A 17,047-nucleotide genomic window follows, 5' to 3' on the forward strand; every position below is an offset into this window, starting at 1 on the left:
ATTGCAGATCAAGTACAGTGACAAATTACACACACACACACACACACACACACACACACACACACACACACACACACACACACACACACACAACACCAGGGGTTAGGAGGTAGATTAAATACATTAAATGGATATGTATGATATATATAATAATAATAATAATAATAATAATAATAATAATAATAATAATAATAATAATAATAATAAATACAATAAATAGTTTAGCAGTTTATGCAATTAAGACATTTACAAATGTCATGTGTTACCCATTACTGGGGAAGATTTGTTTCTAATAACTGGTGGGAAAAAGTGTGGACCTTACCTTCAAGGTATTCAACCACAGACATTGAGATGTCTGCTTTAAACTATCACTAGCGCTATCCAGCTAAACATTATTTGCAAAGACTAACATTACATTTACACTGACTGCTCTTTCTGCAGAGTTGATTGTGAAACAACCATACACTTATTTTGGAGCTGTCCTTATAATATGTCCCTTTTTGGAAAGACTTTGCACCGATACATCTGCTGTAACATTCCTGTCAACTTGTCTCTGCTGTACAAAGACGTGCGGTTTGGGTTTTATGATGTCTGCATTCTAGAACTTCATACTGGATTCTAGAACTTCATACTGCATTCTAGAACTTCATACTGCATTCTAGAACTTCATACTGCATTCTAGAACTTCATACTGCATTCTAGAACTTCATACTGCATTCTAGAACTTCATACTGCATTCTAGAACTTCATACTGCATTCTAGAACTTCATACTGCATTCTAGAACTTCATACTGCATTCTAGAACTTCATACTGCATTCTAGAACTTCATACTGCATTCTAGAACTTCATACTGCATGCTCAAACTCATACTGCATTCAACTTATACTGTTAAGACACTTCATACGCATTCCAAAACTTCTACTGCATTAAAGAACTTCATACTGCATTCCGAACTTCATACTGCATTCCAAAACTTCATACTGCATTAAAGAACTTCATACTGCATTCTAGAACGTCATACTGCATTAAAGAACTTCATTCTGCATTCTAGAACTTCATTCTGCATTCTAGAACAAAAACAGTATTACATCATTTATCTTTTTATCTAAATTTCACATTCACAAAAGTAAATTCTGTAACAGATAACCTCTATATAAAATATTTTTGAATGAAATGCTACAATACGTACAAACGATTCCTCCCTCTACAAACCCTAAAGCCAACAGTGAAAGCTCCTAGAGATCAGTTCCATATAAATGCACGGATCATTTGTTGTTTTGCTGTTAGTGAAAAACAATATTGACCTTGTTGTTGAAAAAGGAGCCTCTTATGATCCTCCTCTCATGGATAAATATTGAATTCACTTAATAGAAGTTTTGTAATTAGGCTAATTTCTTCATAAGTGAAACATCATTGTTCAAATTATGTCATTTAAACTGACTGAAACACAAAAAATGTTCTGCCGTGTGAACTAGAACATGTTTTTATTTTTTAAATAATCTTTTTAAATGTATTATTTTAGTTGTCACTATTATCATTTTTGTATTGTATGCATAATAATACATATTTGTTACATCATTGTTATTATCATATATCCTATGTAATTGACACCAACAAAGACACCAGAATATAAATAGTTTATTTTTTATGTTGATTGTCTGTTAGTCCACAAAGTTTGCTCTGCTCAAACTAACAACTACACACGCTAAAATAATAAGAACATAGATCAATACAAAATAAGAGTCTTGTGATGATTCTTTTTCTCCGTGCCGTGATACTTTCTAACTGGAGAGCAAATAATTGTTGTAACCGTTGTTTTTTCTCTTCAAAGTGCAGGGTTTGATGGGAGATTGATTCCGATTCCTTGTGGCTGCAGGAGGTCGGGGAGGCAGCAGGTGGTTAAAAAAAACAAGAAGAGGTAGAGAATATAAAGAGTAGAGAAACAGGCTGAGGGAAGATGCAGTTGAAGGCAGGAGAGGAGATCAGGCCACCTAGGGACAGATGTAAAGAGGAGGATTTAAATTTCAAAGAAGAAAGGCATCAAGAGTAAAAGAACCATCTAATGCTTCACAATGACGTGTTAGAGTCAGGGCAGAGTTACTTAAGTTGGGTGTACTTAGTTATCTGGCAGAAAGTCTATTCTTCACTTGAAAACTCATTTGGGTTTGGCTCTCCCTGCAGACAGGCCATCTGGTTCAAACCGGCAACCACAGCGCCTGAAGGGGACCCAAACAGACAAGAGGCTGCAACACAAATGACACCTATAACTCTATGAGACCTGATGAGAATCTTAGATTGAATTTCTTGTTTCTTGTCTTTTTTATTCTGTATACACATCTGTTGCATGCTGTTCATCCTGAAATATGAATATGTCCTCTGTTGCTCTTCCTCAGGTTTCTTTCTTTTTTAATAAATGTTTTATTGTGGATAGATTTCCTTATCCCTATCCTAAAATAGGGCAGTAGCTGCACAGATTGTAGCTGTACAGATTGTAACGCCTTTCAGCCAAACTTGTAATTTTGAGATATATAAATATAAAAATTGGCTTGACGAGTGTCGAGATTTGAGGCATTTTATTACATTTAAACAAGAGCTTTTTTTGGCTTAACTGTTGGTTTATGAGTGTGTTTATGTTAATCTGTGACCAGTAGGGGTCAGCAAAGGACACTAAACAAAATTCAGCTGACTCAGAGACATTGGGAGAGATTCTTTTAATAAATCATTTGTCAGAGCCCACTCTAATCATGTATATAATGCCAAATATAACTTTTTAAATTGTTTTTTTTTTTCATGTGAAGCCATTAACAATGTCAACATAATCCAGCACCTTTAATACCAATACTTTAATATCTGCAGTACTTACCTTTGTTCAGCTTTCCTTTGTCCTTGTTCTCTATTTCTGTGTGTGTACATGAAGAGCAACACAAAGTTAAAGAGTAAAATTCCTTGTATGTGTTCACACTTTCTTGGCATTTAATTCAGCTGTTTGGCCGCCCTGCAAACTGCAGGTTCCCTCAAAAAAAATAAAGACATTAATGGCCACTGGTCGGCTTTTTTTTCAATCCGGGTACCGAATACCTTCAATAACTTTTTTTTCCAAGATGTAAGATTTCTTTTAACATATTCTCACACTTTCAAATGGGAGACACTTTTTCTATATCATTTTCAGGTCCTCAAGCTCACTCATACTCAGCGGCTCACAAGTCCTGACAGAAATATACATGAAGACCGTCTAATGAGCCGTTACAACCTTTCCTCCTTGGTTCCTTCCTTTCATATCTTTTTTTGTTAGACTGTGTATAATTTAATATGTAGGAAACCATCCTCCCATCCGCTTTCATTTTCAAACTTAGAGACACTGTGTAAAAGGCAGCTATCACTTGAGTCTGGGTGAATGGCTTTGTAAAATTGTCCTGATAATAACTGAATTGGACTCAGATACCATTTGTTTCACTTTGTTTTACAATTTTGATCGCTATAAAAAAAAACTGTAATTCAAGACTTCGGTTACCAGGTTATAAAAATGTAAGAAAACTGAGTTAAGCTTAAATCCTCTGCAATGCCCCTTTTAAAAGGTGCTATGACAAAAACAAAACAAGAAAGCAGCCACGTATGAACAATTTTATATACAGATTATGGAAAATTAACATGTATAAAGGCTCCATACTGTACAGATTTGTCATTTTAATAGGTCACATTGAAAACATACAGAAGATCTCTGAACAACCCAAGAAAATATGGACTGCTTTGAATCCCTTTAACACCTATTTCCCAGAAGTAGTCCAAAACGAACTTGCAACCCAAATTACAACGGCACATTTAAAAACTTCCTCTCTTACTTTTTAAACTGACTCACGGGTTGTGTGGTCCATAAACTGATAGTTCTTATGATGAGCCATTCTTTCTGGCTGCCAGTGACGACGACTCGTACACACTCAATGTCAAAACCGATCTTGTGATCCACATTGCTAACCTCGATGCTTCCGCCTTTAAACTCTCCTAACGTGATGTAGGATGTACACTGCCTTCCCTGTTTAGTGTCCACAGACTTTTGTCCGACTTCCAGAGCTCCGTGGTGTAGAATGTCATTTTGTCTGTCCTCTGTGCCCGTCAAAACTTTAATTCTGCTGATTTTAGTTGATTTATTAAAGATTATGACAAAGAAGTCTCCCGTGCACGGCGGCTTCCCCCAGAAATATTCATCGACAGTGCTGTAAGCCTTGGTGGCGTCGTAGTTTTCAAAGACGTTGATGTTTGTGAAGAGGCTGGCAGGAGGGTTGTCAGGGATGTCTATGGAGTCTTCCTCGAAGTCGTCGTCCTTCAGCTTGTTCTCTGCTCCTTTGTAAGAGGAGTAGTAGCCCATGTGCTGGAACAGCGAGGGCTTGAAGCGGATCACGTCCTTCTGGGCCAGCAGACCCCTGAAGTGGATGAGGAGCCAGTCGCAGGGCATTTCCTGGTAGAACATGAGGAGGAAATGAGCCAGACGGGGCAGGTCTCTGGAGTGGTACAGCTTCCCTATGTAGCCCAGCTTGGAGAACTCCAGCATCACCCAGTAGGAACCTTCTCTGGAGGTGATCACCTTCTTCAGCGCCGTCAGGAAGTTCCTGGAGCAGCGCACGTCGTCCTCTAACATCATGTAGAAGTGAGAGAGGTTTGTACAGAAGTTGAGGAGGAAAGCGTAGTCCACGTTCTGCTTGGAGCGGAAACGGACCCGGTCCTCTGGGTCGTTGTAGTTCCTTTTTAGCCCGTCCAGAGACGGATAGTACTCCTCTGGTGCCTGGATCACCAGGAGGCGTCCGGCTATGATGTGGTGGGCAAACTTCCTGGTGATTTCCTGCACCAGGTTCTCACACCAGACCAGGTCAAAGTCTGCCAGGTGCACCACAACCACAATCTCTTTGAGTTCCTCGTAACTGGACTGATCGAAGATGGATTTGATTGTCTCCAGTAAATAATTTCCCTTTTTCCTCTTGATAGACGACAAACCAATGGTGAGATACTCTGTGAACAAAAATCACTTTAGTTACTTCATTCTGGAACAAAAACTAATCACTTGGGTGGAAATACCTACTTTTGCGTGGCAAAGGAATTCCTGCAAGGTAGCGATACGTCACATTAATAGTCCCAGAGAAATTAGAGAGATCTCTGAATGTGTGGATGTATCTCTCAGAGTTTACAGGATGCATCAGCGGGTCTCCCAGCTGTCTTTTTTCAGCCTCCTAAAATTGAAAAGAACAAGAACACACTGATTCAGTGGCGGAAGAAGTATTCAGATCCTGTACTTGAGTAAAAATACAAATACCACACTGTAAAAATACTCTGTTAAAAGTAAAAGTCGTTCACTGTAAATGTGAATTAAGTAAAAGAATGTAACAATGTTACCTTCACCACTAAGTAAAAGAAAAATGCTAAGAGTAATGACTGGACAATAAGCATTCCAAGACCATCATCACAATGTTTTGGTAACCAAGTATCAACCTGACAAAGAGGGCAAAATCTCACCAGCACATATCCATCATCCATGTAAAGGTTGAAGAAGAGGAGGAAGGTGATGAGGAAGCCGAGGAAGGGGAACATGGATCGTTTCCTGAAAAACCTCATCTTGTCCATGGACTTCCACATGAGCCTCAAGAGCACTGCAGGTAATCACAGATAAAACAGAGTTGGTATCAAAACATGGATGCAGATAAAACACAACAAAACAAAATTACCCAGGTTCATAATATCAAATATGTCAAATATCTGCTTCTTTAGCTGCTAATTGCTCCACTACGTTCACCAGGTAGTCGCTAACTGTGTCTATGATGGGCAGATTGTGTGCGGTGGGTTTATCAGAGGTTTTTTTTCTTGCTGGAAGCAGGGTTGTTTAAAGCCCTGAACACCCACACAGGTGTTTTCTGTTAATTTGGCTGATTAGAACTCTTCCCAGGAATGTGTGGTGTGTCTAGACTGATTTACTGACATCTTCCTGAGTCTCCTGTTAGCTTCCTTGCACCTGTTAGTGCAGGACAAATGACACCTTCATCATTCTTTATTAGCAGAAACGATTTGTGACCTGATAAATACCCAGCTAAGCTTTGGCCCATCTTCAACCTGAGCAGAGGTCTAATCAGCCAGAATAACTGAAAAAAAACACACATGTTGGTGTTCAGAGGCTTAAAGAGCGGTAAGAGTGAACCAAAACAATAGAGTTATGGGCCAAAACAGTGAGCTAAAAGATGCAAAAACGTTCTTCAGAGCAGAACGGTATTGCAGAGTCAAATGTTAGCTCTCACTATGAGCCATGCCTTTTACATTACACACACTCATTTGATCCATTGTTAAAATATCAATTAGTACAGCTTTAATTAAAAGAATCAGTCGCAGCTCTGGAGTATCAATCACAACGCTGGATGGATATTCATCTTTAATTGGGTTGTGATGAGGTGCTCAGCGTGACAGATGTGGCCATCAGCACACTGCAAATGATTTGGTTCTTACCAAGATAAAAAAAAAACTTAGATTTAAAAGTGTTAGATACTTTATCTTTAAGAGTGAATTTCTTATTTTAAGTGTTCAACTTTACACTATAATCTTAAATCAAGCAAGCTTGTCAAGTGGAATAATCTTGCTGCATGGACAGGTCATTTCACTTGTTTTGAATACCTTTTACCTCAGATTTAGTGTTTTTATCTTGTTTTTAGACCCCCTATTTGTGCAGTGCACTGACACAAAGATACAGCAGGCTGATTTTAAGATGTATCATTGGATCAAGCAGAATGATGGCTAATCATGGATCATTTTGGTCGTTATTCTAACCGCCCACGAGGGAAACATCAGTCGTCTGTTCAGTTCTTGCGCAGCAGCATTCTGTTTGAAAACTTAATAAAACCAGTGACATCTCTTGATAGAAAACAAATGCCTCCAGTCATGTTCACTGGGATATTAATTCATAGTGTTGACAGTCTTTTAAGTAAAAAAGAATTACCCTGCTCACTATCTGTCCTGTTTGGCACCTCATCTGAGAAACTACTGATCCCACGACAGCCTCCCCAATTCTGATGTTGCGTAACACAAAAACGAAGCCTTCGATGTGAGAAACCGTGAGCTCCCCAATGACAGGGACTATTATGGCAGAGGCCTGTGCGGTAGCCGCTGGGCCCAATAACTCAATAAACAAGTTATTATTCATTTTGTTATTCATTGCTCAAGTTCCATTATGGGGAGAAAAAAAAGCCCATCAACCATCTGCCAGAGAAGTAAGCCATTTTGTGTTTCTGCCACGAAAAAGCTCCACCTGAGAGATGCAGAGGCTAAAGTAAGTGGAAACACAATGACAGCTGTGAGTCAATATTATGAAAGTTCTCACAAACACTACCTCTAAACACACACCCACACACCATTATTTGAGATAGCAGCCTGCAAAATCAGATGTCGAGACGACGAAAGAATATCTAACAAGGCCAAAAAAATGGCCACATTCTTTGTCTGCGAGAGAAAATACTGCTAAGAAATTAGATTTTTGTTTGCTTTCTCCAAGTAAATCTAAACAACAAACAAGCCTCCCATAGGTCACGTACATTTATATGGAAATGAGGCTACATCTATGAATAAATAAGCGCCATTTGTTGGGTCTGTTTGCTTTAGTTTAAAATGCTTCTCTACGCCAGGTTTATTTTTTTATTTATTTTTTGTCCTCAGCAAATTATTAGCGTGTGTGCCCCGTGAGCTCATTTCCGCGACTGAAGTCATTTTAGATTAGAGCCAGTAAAATAATAACAGGTAGAGAGGAATACCAATGAGTTTCAGCATGAAAGATTGTTATAAGTCCTGTAGGACGGTTTATCTTTACGGATGCACATTAACAACAGTCTCTTCAGAGCACAGAATGAGAGGAGATTTGTCTTGTCCACTAATCTTTTGTCATATAAATGAAAAAAGGAAATTACAGCAGTACTTAACATTAACACAAGCCTGTTTTTTTTTTGGTTTACAGGTAAATCTCCTGGATGACAACTAAAGGAAATAAAATTAAAGGGGAATTGGATGATTCAAATATTTCCAGGGTCTACATCAAAGCGGCTTCAACAACAGCTTGCGGGCAAATTATGTGTATAGGTACAGACTTGTTCTGAGATATTGGAGAGCTGCAGCAAATTTTATTAAATTAGGGGCTTCTACTCTCTTAAATTGCACATTAAGACTGCCAACAGTCACATGCTCTGTTTATACCGCATCAGAAAGGATCAGTCTGAAGAGCAAAAACACTGCACAGGCTCATTTCTATAGAATGAACCAAGTCCCTATAGTCCTAACCATATCTTAAACATGTTTTTTTTTCCCATAACCACTTATTTTATACCCAGCTTTCCCTAACTGTAACTCTACTGTGGTTTCCATCCGCAGATATTGTTGAAATCAAGAATTTTAAAGAGCCACAGATCAAAGAAAAGAACCGATGCAGCCAGGGCCGAGATGGCTGTGTGAGGCTTTGATGTTAACGCTAGCAAGGCCACATACTCACAATGAAAATGCTAATGTTTGCCATGATCACCAGCCTTTTCTATGTTTGTCATTGTTTATCGTGTTAGCATGCTAACAGTTGCTAATTTGCCCCCAAAACAAAGTAAAGCTAAGTCTGATGGGAAGAGCCACAAAGGATATTATACAGCGGTTTTCACAAGCTGAGTAGTATTACTCGTGATAAGTGAACTTATCTTCACATGTTTAACCAGTTGAGTTCCCCTTTAAAGACTTTAGCATTAGATGTAACCAGGGGATTTTGATGATCCAATATCACATTTTTTTCATCCATTAATAAACCCCACATTGAAAAATTGAAAAGCTGTCAGGATGCAACAAAGACCGAACCACAGCTAAGAACAAAGCAGGACAACCTCTTTTTGCTGTTGTAATTCTTCACATTCGTAGATTTTCTTTCAACATCCCTGTCAGTTCGTATTGGAAACACATCCTTTAAATTAAGATAAACAACTAAAACGTATGATTTGAGTAGTAATTTGGTAAATTGACAGTTAGAGGAGACAAGCTTACTGCTGCAGGCTTTCAGAGTCAATAACTAGAACTGTGAAAGTCTCATTGTGGAGAATGAATGAGTGATGCTTTAAATTCAACAACTTGCATCAAGTTGCCCTTCGGCAAGGCACTTAATTCCAATTTTGCTTTAGTAGCAGCAGCAAAGTCTCCACCAGTAAAAGATTGGGGTGGTTGTACTGGGAGGCTCCCAAGTGTGTAACTGTATGAAAGGCTGAAACATTGTCTGCTTTCTCAGCAAAAACCTTCCCTGAATAAATTAAGAAATAAGAAAGATGGATGGGATACTTGTTGCTGCAGCGCCATGAGACTCCACAGTGATACATCTATATGACAGCTGGCACACAGTATTGACTCAATGAACACACATGAACTTTAGGTTAAACATGTGGTGAATGTTTTACAAGCTTCTTCTGCTGTGAGCTCGGCAAAGAAATTCATCATGTTTTTCATTCTCAATCTAAAGGGATACTTAGGTATTTTTCAACCTGGACCCTATTTTCCATGTTTTTGTGTCTAAGAGACTGATGGAAAAAACAATTTTTTTAATGTTTCCAATATTAAGCAAGACTGCACTCAGCAGCAGCAAAGCAAGCTGCAATGTAACGTTCAAAGAACACCTTCCATTTAAATCCACTAAATGGACTTGTTTTGCCACTGACACGCTTAGAATATAATTTTTCTTATTATATAATTGTCTGACAACATTATGGAAAGAGATAAAAAGTATAATCCTTTTTGTTCAACATGAAACTTCCCCAAAATCACCAAACTCACAAGACTCAATTTAAATAAACAGTAATTGTATCCCCGTAAAACACACTTGATTAAAAGTCAACAGAAACTAAAAATGACCAAAATCCATCTTGGTCCGTCTTTCCACTGTTCTAACAATCACCACTTCCCGAAAATTTCCCTAAGGGAACATTAAAGTATATTGTATCGTATTTACATGTGAAAATATGCTGGCTCTATACACTCTAAAAAGTATTTTTCATTTAACTGGACCCTGGTGAGTTTGGCAACAGCAATTTCAGGGCTGTCTGTGGTAAGACAAAAGATCTTACTCTTTAACAAAAAGGTCTATCTCTACGGGGATCCTTTCCATAATATTGTTGGACATTTAGAATAACAATCTGAAGAACATTATGTAGGGCCTTATAGGCCTGCAGAGGAGCCAAAACAATTGTAACATACATATACAATAAAATATACAGACAGTATAGGTATAGATAGCCATGTGAACACAGCTTAGCCATATGTTGTTCAACTAGAGAAAATAATCAGATATATTTTCAGCATTAGCTGTAATTATACCTGATTTATTATATTATTTAATATTATTATATTATGTACTGTATGTCTGAGTGCAAATGTGTAAGTTTTTGTATTTTGCAAGTGGCAATTTTACAGACAGCATCAGATGCATTCTGTTTTTAGTTTACACAAAAGGGATTTGAGGGACTGCAAGGTGTCATCAGCCAGCATCAAGGTGAGAACTGGAAGGAAATGGAGGGCAGCAAACGCGGTGCAAGTGGCAGAGTCACGCCTAAGGCAAAAGGCATTGGTGGGCATCACAGAGCGGGGTTGGGCTACTTCCCAAAGACCCAGGTGGGAAAGGCAGAAAGGAGAGACGCTGTCTACTCCAGGAAGAGATCCGAGTAGGTGTGGAGGAAGAGCGAGTGATTGGGGCAGTGGGTCTCCGGCAGCAGGGAACTTTACACGGTGGGAGAGTCCACTGCAGCGCAGGGTCACCTGGGCAAACATCATGCAGGCAGACTTCCAACGTGTCCGGTTCCTTGTGCAAGAAATCTACGCTGCTCTACCAAGCCAAGCTAACCTCCACACCTGGGGGAAAAGTGAAACACCTTCCTGCCTATTTTGCTCTGACAGAGCTCAGTAATTTCCTAAAACACATTGACTTTGTAGTCTTCAGAAAACAAGAAGAGGAGAAAATGGTACATTCTTTGGGGGCTATTTTCAGCTGCAGATTAATACACATCTGGTCCTCTACTGAGGATTTCCAGCAGCAGGACAGTGTATGTGGGAGTATCTTTTGACATTTCAAAGCAAATACATAACTTTATTTGTGCTATCATCGAGTTCTTTTTACAATTTTGTTTTTGTGACTTTCATTCCTCATGTTTCTTAGTGGTATGTTTTTGTGTGCTGCCGTTTTATCTTGTTGTGCTATGTAAATGACATCAAAGTAAAAGGTGCACTGTGCCTTCTTCGGTATGTGTAGTGTACTTTTCTGTATATTGTCATCTAGACCAATGTTTTGTGGGTTTGCTTATCTGTTTGTCTAAATTTAATTTAAAAAATGTCATCACAAAAAATGACATTAAAGTGAAGGTTTTCTTTACCTTGAATAAATAAAAGCAGACTGAATGAGTGTTTTTCCTTCACAGTTCTTGAAAGTTCAGCACCCACTGCATCAACAGTAATAATGATTATGCCTCTGCAGTAAGATGTCTTGGAGCAGATCGTAAAAGGGTCGCTGCGTTATGATGTGCTCGGGAATCTGTGCCAAAGGCTTTTAATGTTTTTTTGTTTTTTTTTAAATCTCCTCAAGTTTATAAACTTCACACAGCCTTGTGGATCTCTGTGAATACACTTTTACACATGTAATGCATGTCTTGGACACTACACCCAGCTATTATTCTCCATCTCCATCCTGCCTCAGAGCGCCTCGGGCAGAGAGCTAATGTGGGTCAAAGCACTGACTGCTGAGGAGAGCCCATCCTCATTACAGTCACCGCCTTTGGGGCTGAAAAAGCCTTTCATGTTCGTCTTTAACCTGAAAGGTAAATATACTCCAGATGCAATTTACATGTACTGCAGGCCTCCTGCACACAAGTGCCCTGCTTCAGAAGCAGAGAGTTGAGTCTGCTTAGAGCCGAAGACTCCTTTAATCACGAGTAGGCTACTGTGATCATCGATTACTGATGTCTGAATAAGAAAAAGAAAAAGAAAAATGGTCTTGATAATCTAAAAAGGTTTAATGCAGCAGCAGTTTAAGGCGTGAGGGTAAAAAATCAATACAACATAGTATTGCTATATTTTCCGTTGCAATACTGTCTTAATACATAGACGGCAAGTATCGATCCTTTACTAAATAATAAAGTGCACATGAGAATTTTACTTTTTGGTACAAGAATAATAAAATCAATTGTCTTTCAGTCCACTAAACGGTACAGTTGAGGTTTTTTTCTCTTCTGGTGAGGTCAGTAAGGGTGATACTGTAGAAAAAGTTAACTGTAAATTACCAATAAATTGCAATATACTGCAAAATATCTCAATATGTTTGAAATTGCAATATTATCGTATTGTGACACACAGTAAGTATTGTCATAGTATCGTATCGTGGAGCCTGTGGTGATTCCCACCCCTAAGTAGTATTAGAGACGGTTTAAAACCGAGACGCCCCAACTCAGAGTGGCTTATCTGCTTCGCCACAACCACGCCTCTTTAGGAGACTAGCGGCAGGTCCTGAGTGCATCGGCTGAATCTCATCCCCCTTATTTGATAGCTCCTCGACATTTTGGTCCTTGGCTGAACCGGATGTTGTTCTGTCCCTCCTCGGTGAAGGCTGTCTCTTATTTCGTCCCTGAGGACCGAGGGCCAAGCATCAAAGAGGAATCATCGCGGAGCTATAGTCGAGGATACACAAGAGCAGCCGTGCAGCTGAAAGAGTTGCTAACTCTGCCCAAACAGCTATAGTATTTATGTGACACTTTGGAGGTAAGGACGTCTCATCCCTCTAAAACACATTTGCATGTTGCCTCTCTCCTCCAATGATCTCACGGGCCTCATGGTGGGAAGGACTAATACGCGACAAAGGGAGGCAAGAAGAGGAGACGTGAACTTGAACACAGATTATAAGCAAATCTTCAGCCCCACAGTCACCTAAGTAAATATTGGAGCAATTTTTCACTAGCCACATATCTCCAGAACATTCTGACACAAGAATGTCCTTTTTCCAGACAGACACATCAGGAGATAATCAGATTTTTTTGAGACCTCTTTCTGTCTCAGGACCCAACTCTCGCGAGATTTGGCAACACAGCTAAACTAACGTCAATTAACGTTTGTGGACGCCCTAACAAAACCAATCACTGTAAAGATTAATATGTCTTTTAGCTGTGGAATTATCTAACGTTAGCAAAAGAAGATTTTAACATATTATACAAATATAACTTTTCATCTATCCACATGACGTCCACTACCCTTTCAAATGAGACCACGCCCATTTAAGAGACAGGAAGTCTGTACTGTTACATACAATTGGCGCTGCTTGAAATGCTAAAATCTTTAGTATGGAGGATCTTTGGTAATATATCGTAACTGTTTAGACTAGTTTGAGTTTAAATTTTTAGAGAGTTTAAAGCTGACCCCTTCTGTTTGGCTTCACTTCTGCTCAAAATAACCACGGCTAACCAGTTTGTTGAAGCTTGGGCTCCAGTTCTGCTACTGCCCTGCATGTTTAGGTATCTCCCTTCTAAATGATCAGTTCATTATCAAGCCCTTGACAAGCTGCTTAAAAATGAGCAGATCAGCCAAATCAGGAGTGTAAATATATCTAAAACATACAGGGCAGTAGCTCTACAGTCACCTTCAGACACACATCCCATCATCTATGTTTTCTTTTTATTCTTCCTTCTGTGCAGAAATCAGATACATGTTCCTCCACAGACGCCGTGTTTGTTTTCTACTGTGGTCATCAAAACGCTCTGATTAGCTCTGTATTGCCCACTTGAGGAGAGACGATGGTTACCATTTGTGCCAGCTGGGCCAGTCGTTGTTATCTGTGTTTGCATACTTGCAGCAACCATGTTTCTGCCCATAGTGTTGTTCCTGACCAACTACAGTGTAGTTGTATTTTATAAGCAGTATTGGATTTATTCTTATTTAGACACGATGCAAAACTTCAGCATTTTGTTCGAAGAACAAACTGGTTTTGGTGCAACATTAAATGAAGATGCTTCATATTATATGAAGCCTGTGTGATATAATCAGGAGGCCCAGAACAGCCACTAAATGGACTTTGTGGTCCAACTGTTTTCTGAACTGCTGTTTTCAGGGTCAAGAATGAACTTGTAATTAATTAATTTCATTAATTTAGCAGGAAACACACTGAGCCGGTTTTTACATCACAGTGCAGAAAAGCTTGTGTTTAAAATTCAGCGTTAATCTGCACACTAACACAGCTCTGCTTTTGGCTCATTTCCCCATCGTTTCTAAGCTTCCTGTAACAAGTAACATGAATATGTAGAGCTGTTATGGTCACGGCAAATCCATATGCAACTCAGAATAATAATGCTTTCAAAAAATGCAATTACTCTCTTCCAAAATGGCTACTCAGTACCTCTAATGAGATGCTATTTGAAAAGCCTGTGTGTCGAACAACAGAGCCATTTGGTAAACACTATTGTTTTTTTGCCTGCTGACATCCAGGCAGTGTATGAAGCAACACAGACCCTGCTGAGTGTTTGTTTGCATGTGTGTCAGAGATGTGGGTGTGGCAGGAAAACAGGCAGCAGGAAAACTATTAATGAAGTTTCACTAATGAGAACGTGTTGGCATTGTTTGTTCAAATGTTTTTCACAGATTTTAATTAAATGAACTTTTACCACAAATCATTAACTGAATGTAACAATTATTCAAATCAACTAATGCAACACATCTTTAACCTTGAGTCTTAATTTTAATTGGAGGATGTTTCCAATGTTTGATTATATCTGTCAATAAATGTGAAGACAATTTGACTGAACAAACGATTTATGGAACACTGAATAATGTGAGTTAGCTAAATGGCTTTAACTATGATTTGATTTGACTGGAACACTTGTTTTGGATATATTATGAAATTGAAGTTCTGGCATGTTTTCATTAAACATGACACTTTTGTCACAATTAGCTAGTTGCTAACTTCGTCTGTCTGCTGTTTGCTGCTCGTCAGGATGCTTTTATCAGACTTTCCTGCTGTAGCTGTAAATGGCATTGCGCTGTGAAACGAAAACAATGAGATGAAAGATGATTTAAAGCTCTGTAGAGCTAAGGGAACTACAGAATCAGGGTAAACACAAATACAGAAATATCTCAAGCAAAATAGCCATTGTATTGATGTAACTTGGCATAGCCTTGTAATACTTTTTAACTTGGCATACCCTATAATACTTTGTTTCTCTGTTACTGAATAAGACAGCCGGTTTTCAGGGTCTTTAAACAAAAATGCTTAATGTAAAAAATCATTTCAGGTAAAAGACTTACAGCCAAATGTCAAGGCTGAGGTAAGATTATGTATATGTACCTTAATAACGGCTGTTGTGAGTTTGATTGAGGCACTGAAATGCAATCTCCCTTTCAGAATTAAAGTGGATGCACGGATCCAGACTCAGAGGAAAATGTTAATGGAGTTCAGAGGGAGCGGGAGGCAGAATCATTAGCGGGTAAACAGCATTTCTTCCTGAAGAAAGCATATATGTTTGCTTCAAGCTCTGAGTTTTACCGACTGCATCTTTGCCTGGTTCAATGTGTTTACTTATTCATCAAGGTGGAGGGGGCCAGCTAGTTTCTCAGACTCCAGCAGTTACCCTCTTCCTGCTGTTGGACAACAGGGGCAGACCCCATTAAAAATGCATGGGAACAGGCACGGCCGCAAGAGCTCTGTCAAATATTCATGCACCCATGCTGCATGTTTGGTTGTGGGCTTGCAGAGCTGATGCTACGCTCTCAGCAAAGAGGGGATTGAAGTTGATGCAGCCTTTTGTATTTGTTGCAAAAAGTTCTTCAAAAAGAAATGGTTTTGCAAATTTTAGCCAATTTTCTACAAATCATTTACACCTTTTTGTATTGAGCATGAGCAGGTAGGTATAAAGGAACAAAAACAAAATCATTTTTCAAAAGTAATGATGAGCAAAGGGGATCTTTCAGCAAAATGGAAGTACAAAGTACAAAAATAAACTTAGCAAAGTTTCACAGAAGAAACCAATTTTCCCTAAACATCCCACAGATTGGAAAAAAACAGATTGAGGTGGTTTAAAAAATGGCAAATATGTCTCATTTAAAGAAGTACGCAAGTCTCTAGGGGAGAATCTGATCTTGTTCCAATGTAAAATGTTAAAAAATGTCTTGAAGTCAGTTATCATTAAAAGGGAAGAGTACTTTAATTTAAGTTTTTTTTGAAACTGCAAACATTTGAGCATATTTTCTTTCAGTGAAAATCAATTAGCAGATTCTTAAAAAATGAAGTCAGCATTATATATGTTACATTCTTCTTATGAGGTAATACAGTGCAGACCTTTCTGCAAATCAATTGTCACCTAATCACCGGCAATAATTGAGATAAATCAAGAGATTTGTAGATTTGTAGAATGATGTTAGTTGCGATTACACAGCTCTTGTTTTTCTCTACACATGGAAATTAATTGAAATCAGTACATAGAAACCAGTGGTGGTCAAAAAAATACAACAAAAATCCAAACCTGTTTGTGTGGAATCAAATATGACAATCAAAAAGACTACATGATTTATAGTTAAGGAGCTTAAAGTTGTAAACACATTGGTATGGTCCTTTAAGCAATCTGTGACGTCTGAGTTTGACACTGGATGGCCAGCTGTCCTTCCTTGTCAACATTGCTTCAACAACCCAGATCTGCAGATTCATGCTCCACATCAGGAGAATGCGTCTATTTCTCAACCAGAGGCAACACATTACAGGTTTTGGTCCAATCTCTTGTCATCTTGCATCTACACTACTGCAACTTCCCCCATGTTGGTCTGCCTACATGTGCAATCTGACCTCTGTCAAAACACTCCCTCAAGGATTTCACAGCCTTTTTTGAATTGCAATACAAGTATTTCTGTTGCAATGAAGTTGCGAGAGACTTGCAGGAAAAAAAGTTAAAAACTTGTTTTGGGGATAAAACTTCTCTGGGCTGAGTTTTCCTTGTAAACTTACCAAAAAGGCTCAGGATGCTGCAATTGTTGGTATAATATGAAAATGGCTGG

At 38.7% G+C, this 17,047-nt stretch overlaps 1 protein-coding gene across 4 annotated transcripts in view; it reads right to left on the reverse strand.

The window, feature by feature from the left end:
- Positions 1-3,665: 3,665 nt before the first annotated feature.
- LOC116693629 (alpha-1,3-mannosyl-glycoprotein 4-beta-N-acetylglucosaminyltransferase C) overlaps positions 3,666-17,047 on the reverse strand; it is a 45,164-nt gene continuing 31,782 nt past the window's right edge. For all 4 annotated transcript variants that reach the window (XM_032522716.1, XM_032522715.1, XM_032522714.1 and 1 more), the window contains 3 exons: positions 5,504-5,637; positions 5,073-5,220; positions 3,666-5,002 (listed from right to left, as the gene is read on the reverse strand). In XM_032522716.1, the coding sequence (XP_032378607.1) occupies positions 3,837-5,002; positions 5,073-5,220; positions 5,504-5,637 (1,448 nt within the window). In that variant the 3' untranslated portion in view covers positions 3,666-3,836. The remainder of the gene's footprint in view (positions 5,003-5,072; positions 5,221-5,503; positions 5,638-17,047) is intronic.

The sequence above is a fragment of the Etheostoma spectabile genome, chromosome 8 (assembly GCF_008692095.1).
Source record: "Etheostoma spectabile isolate EspeVRDwgs_2016 chromosome 8, UIUC_Espe_1.0, whole genome shotgun sequence".
NCBI lineage: Eukaryota > Metazoa > Chordata > Actinopteri > Perciformes > Percidae > Etheostoma > Etheostoma spectabile.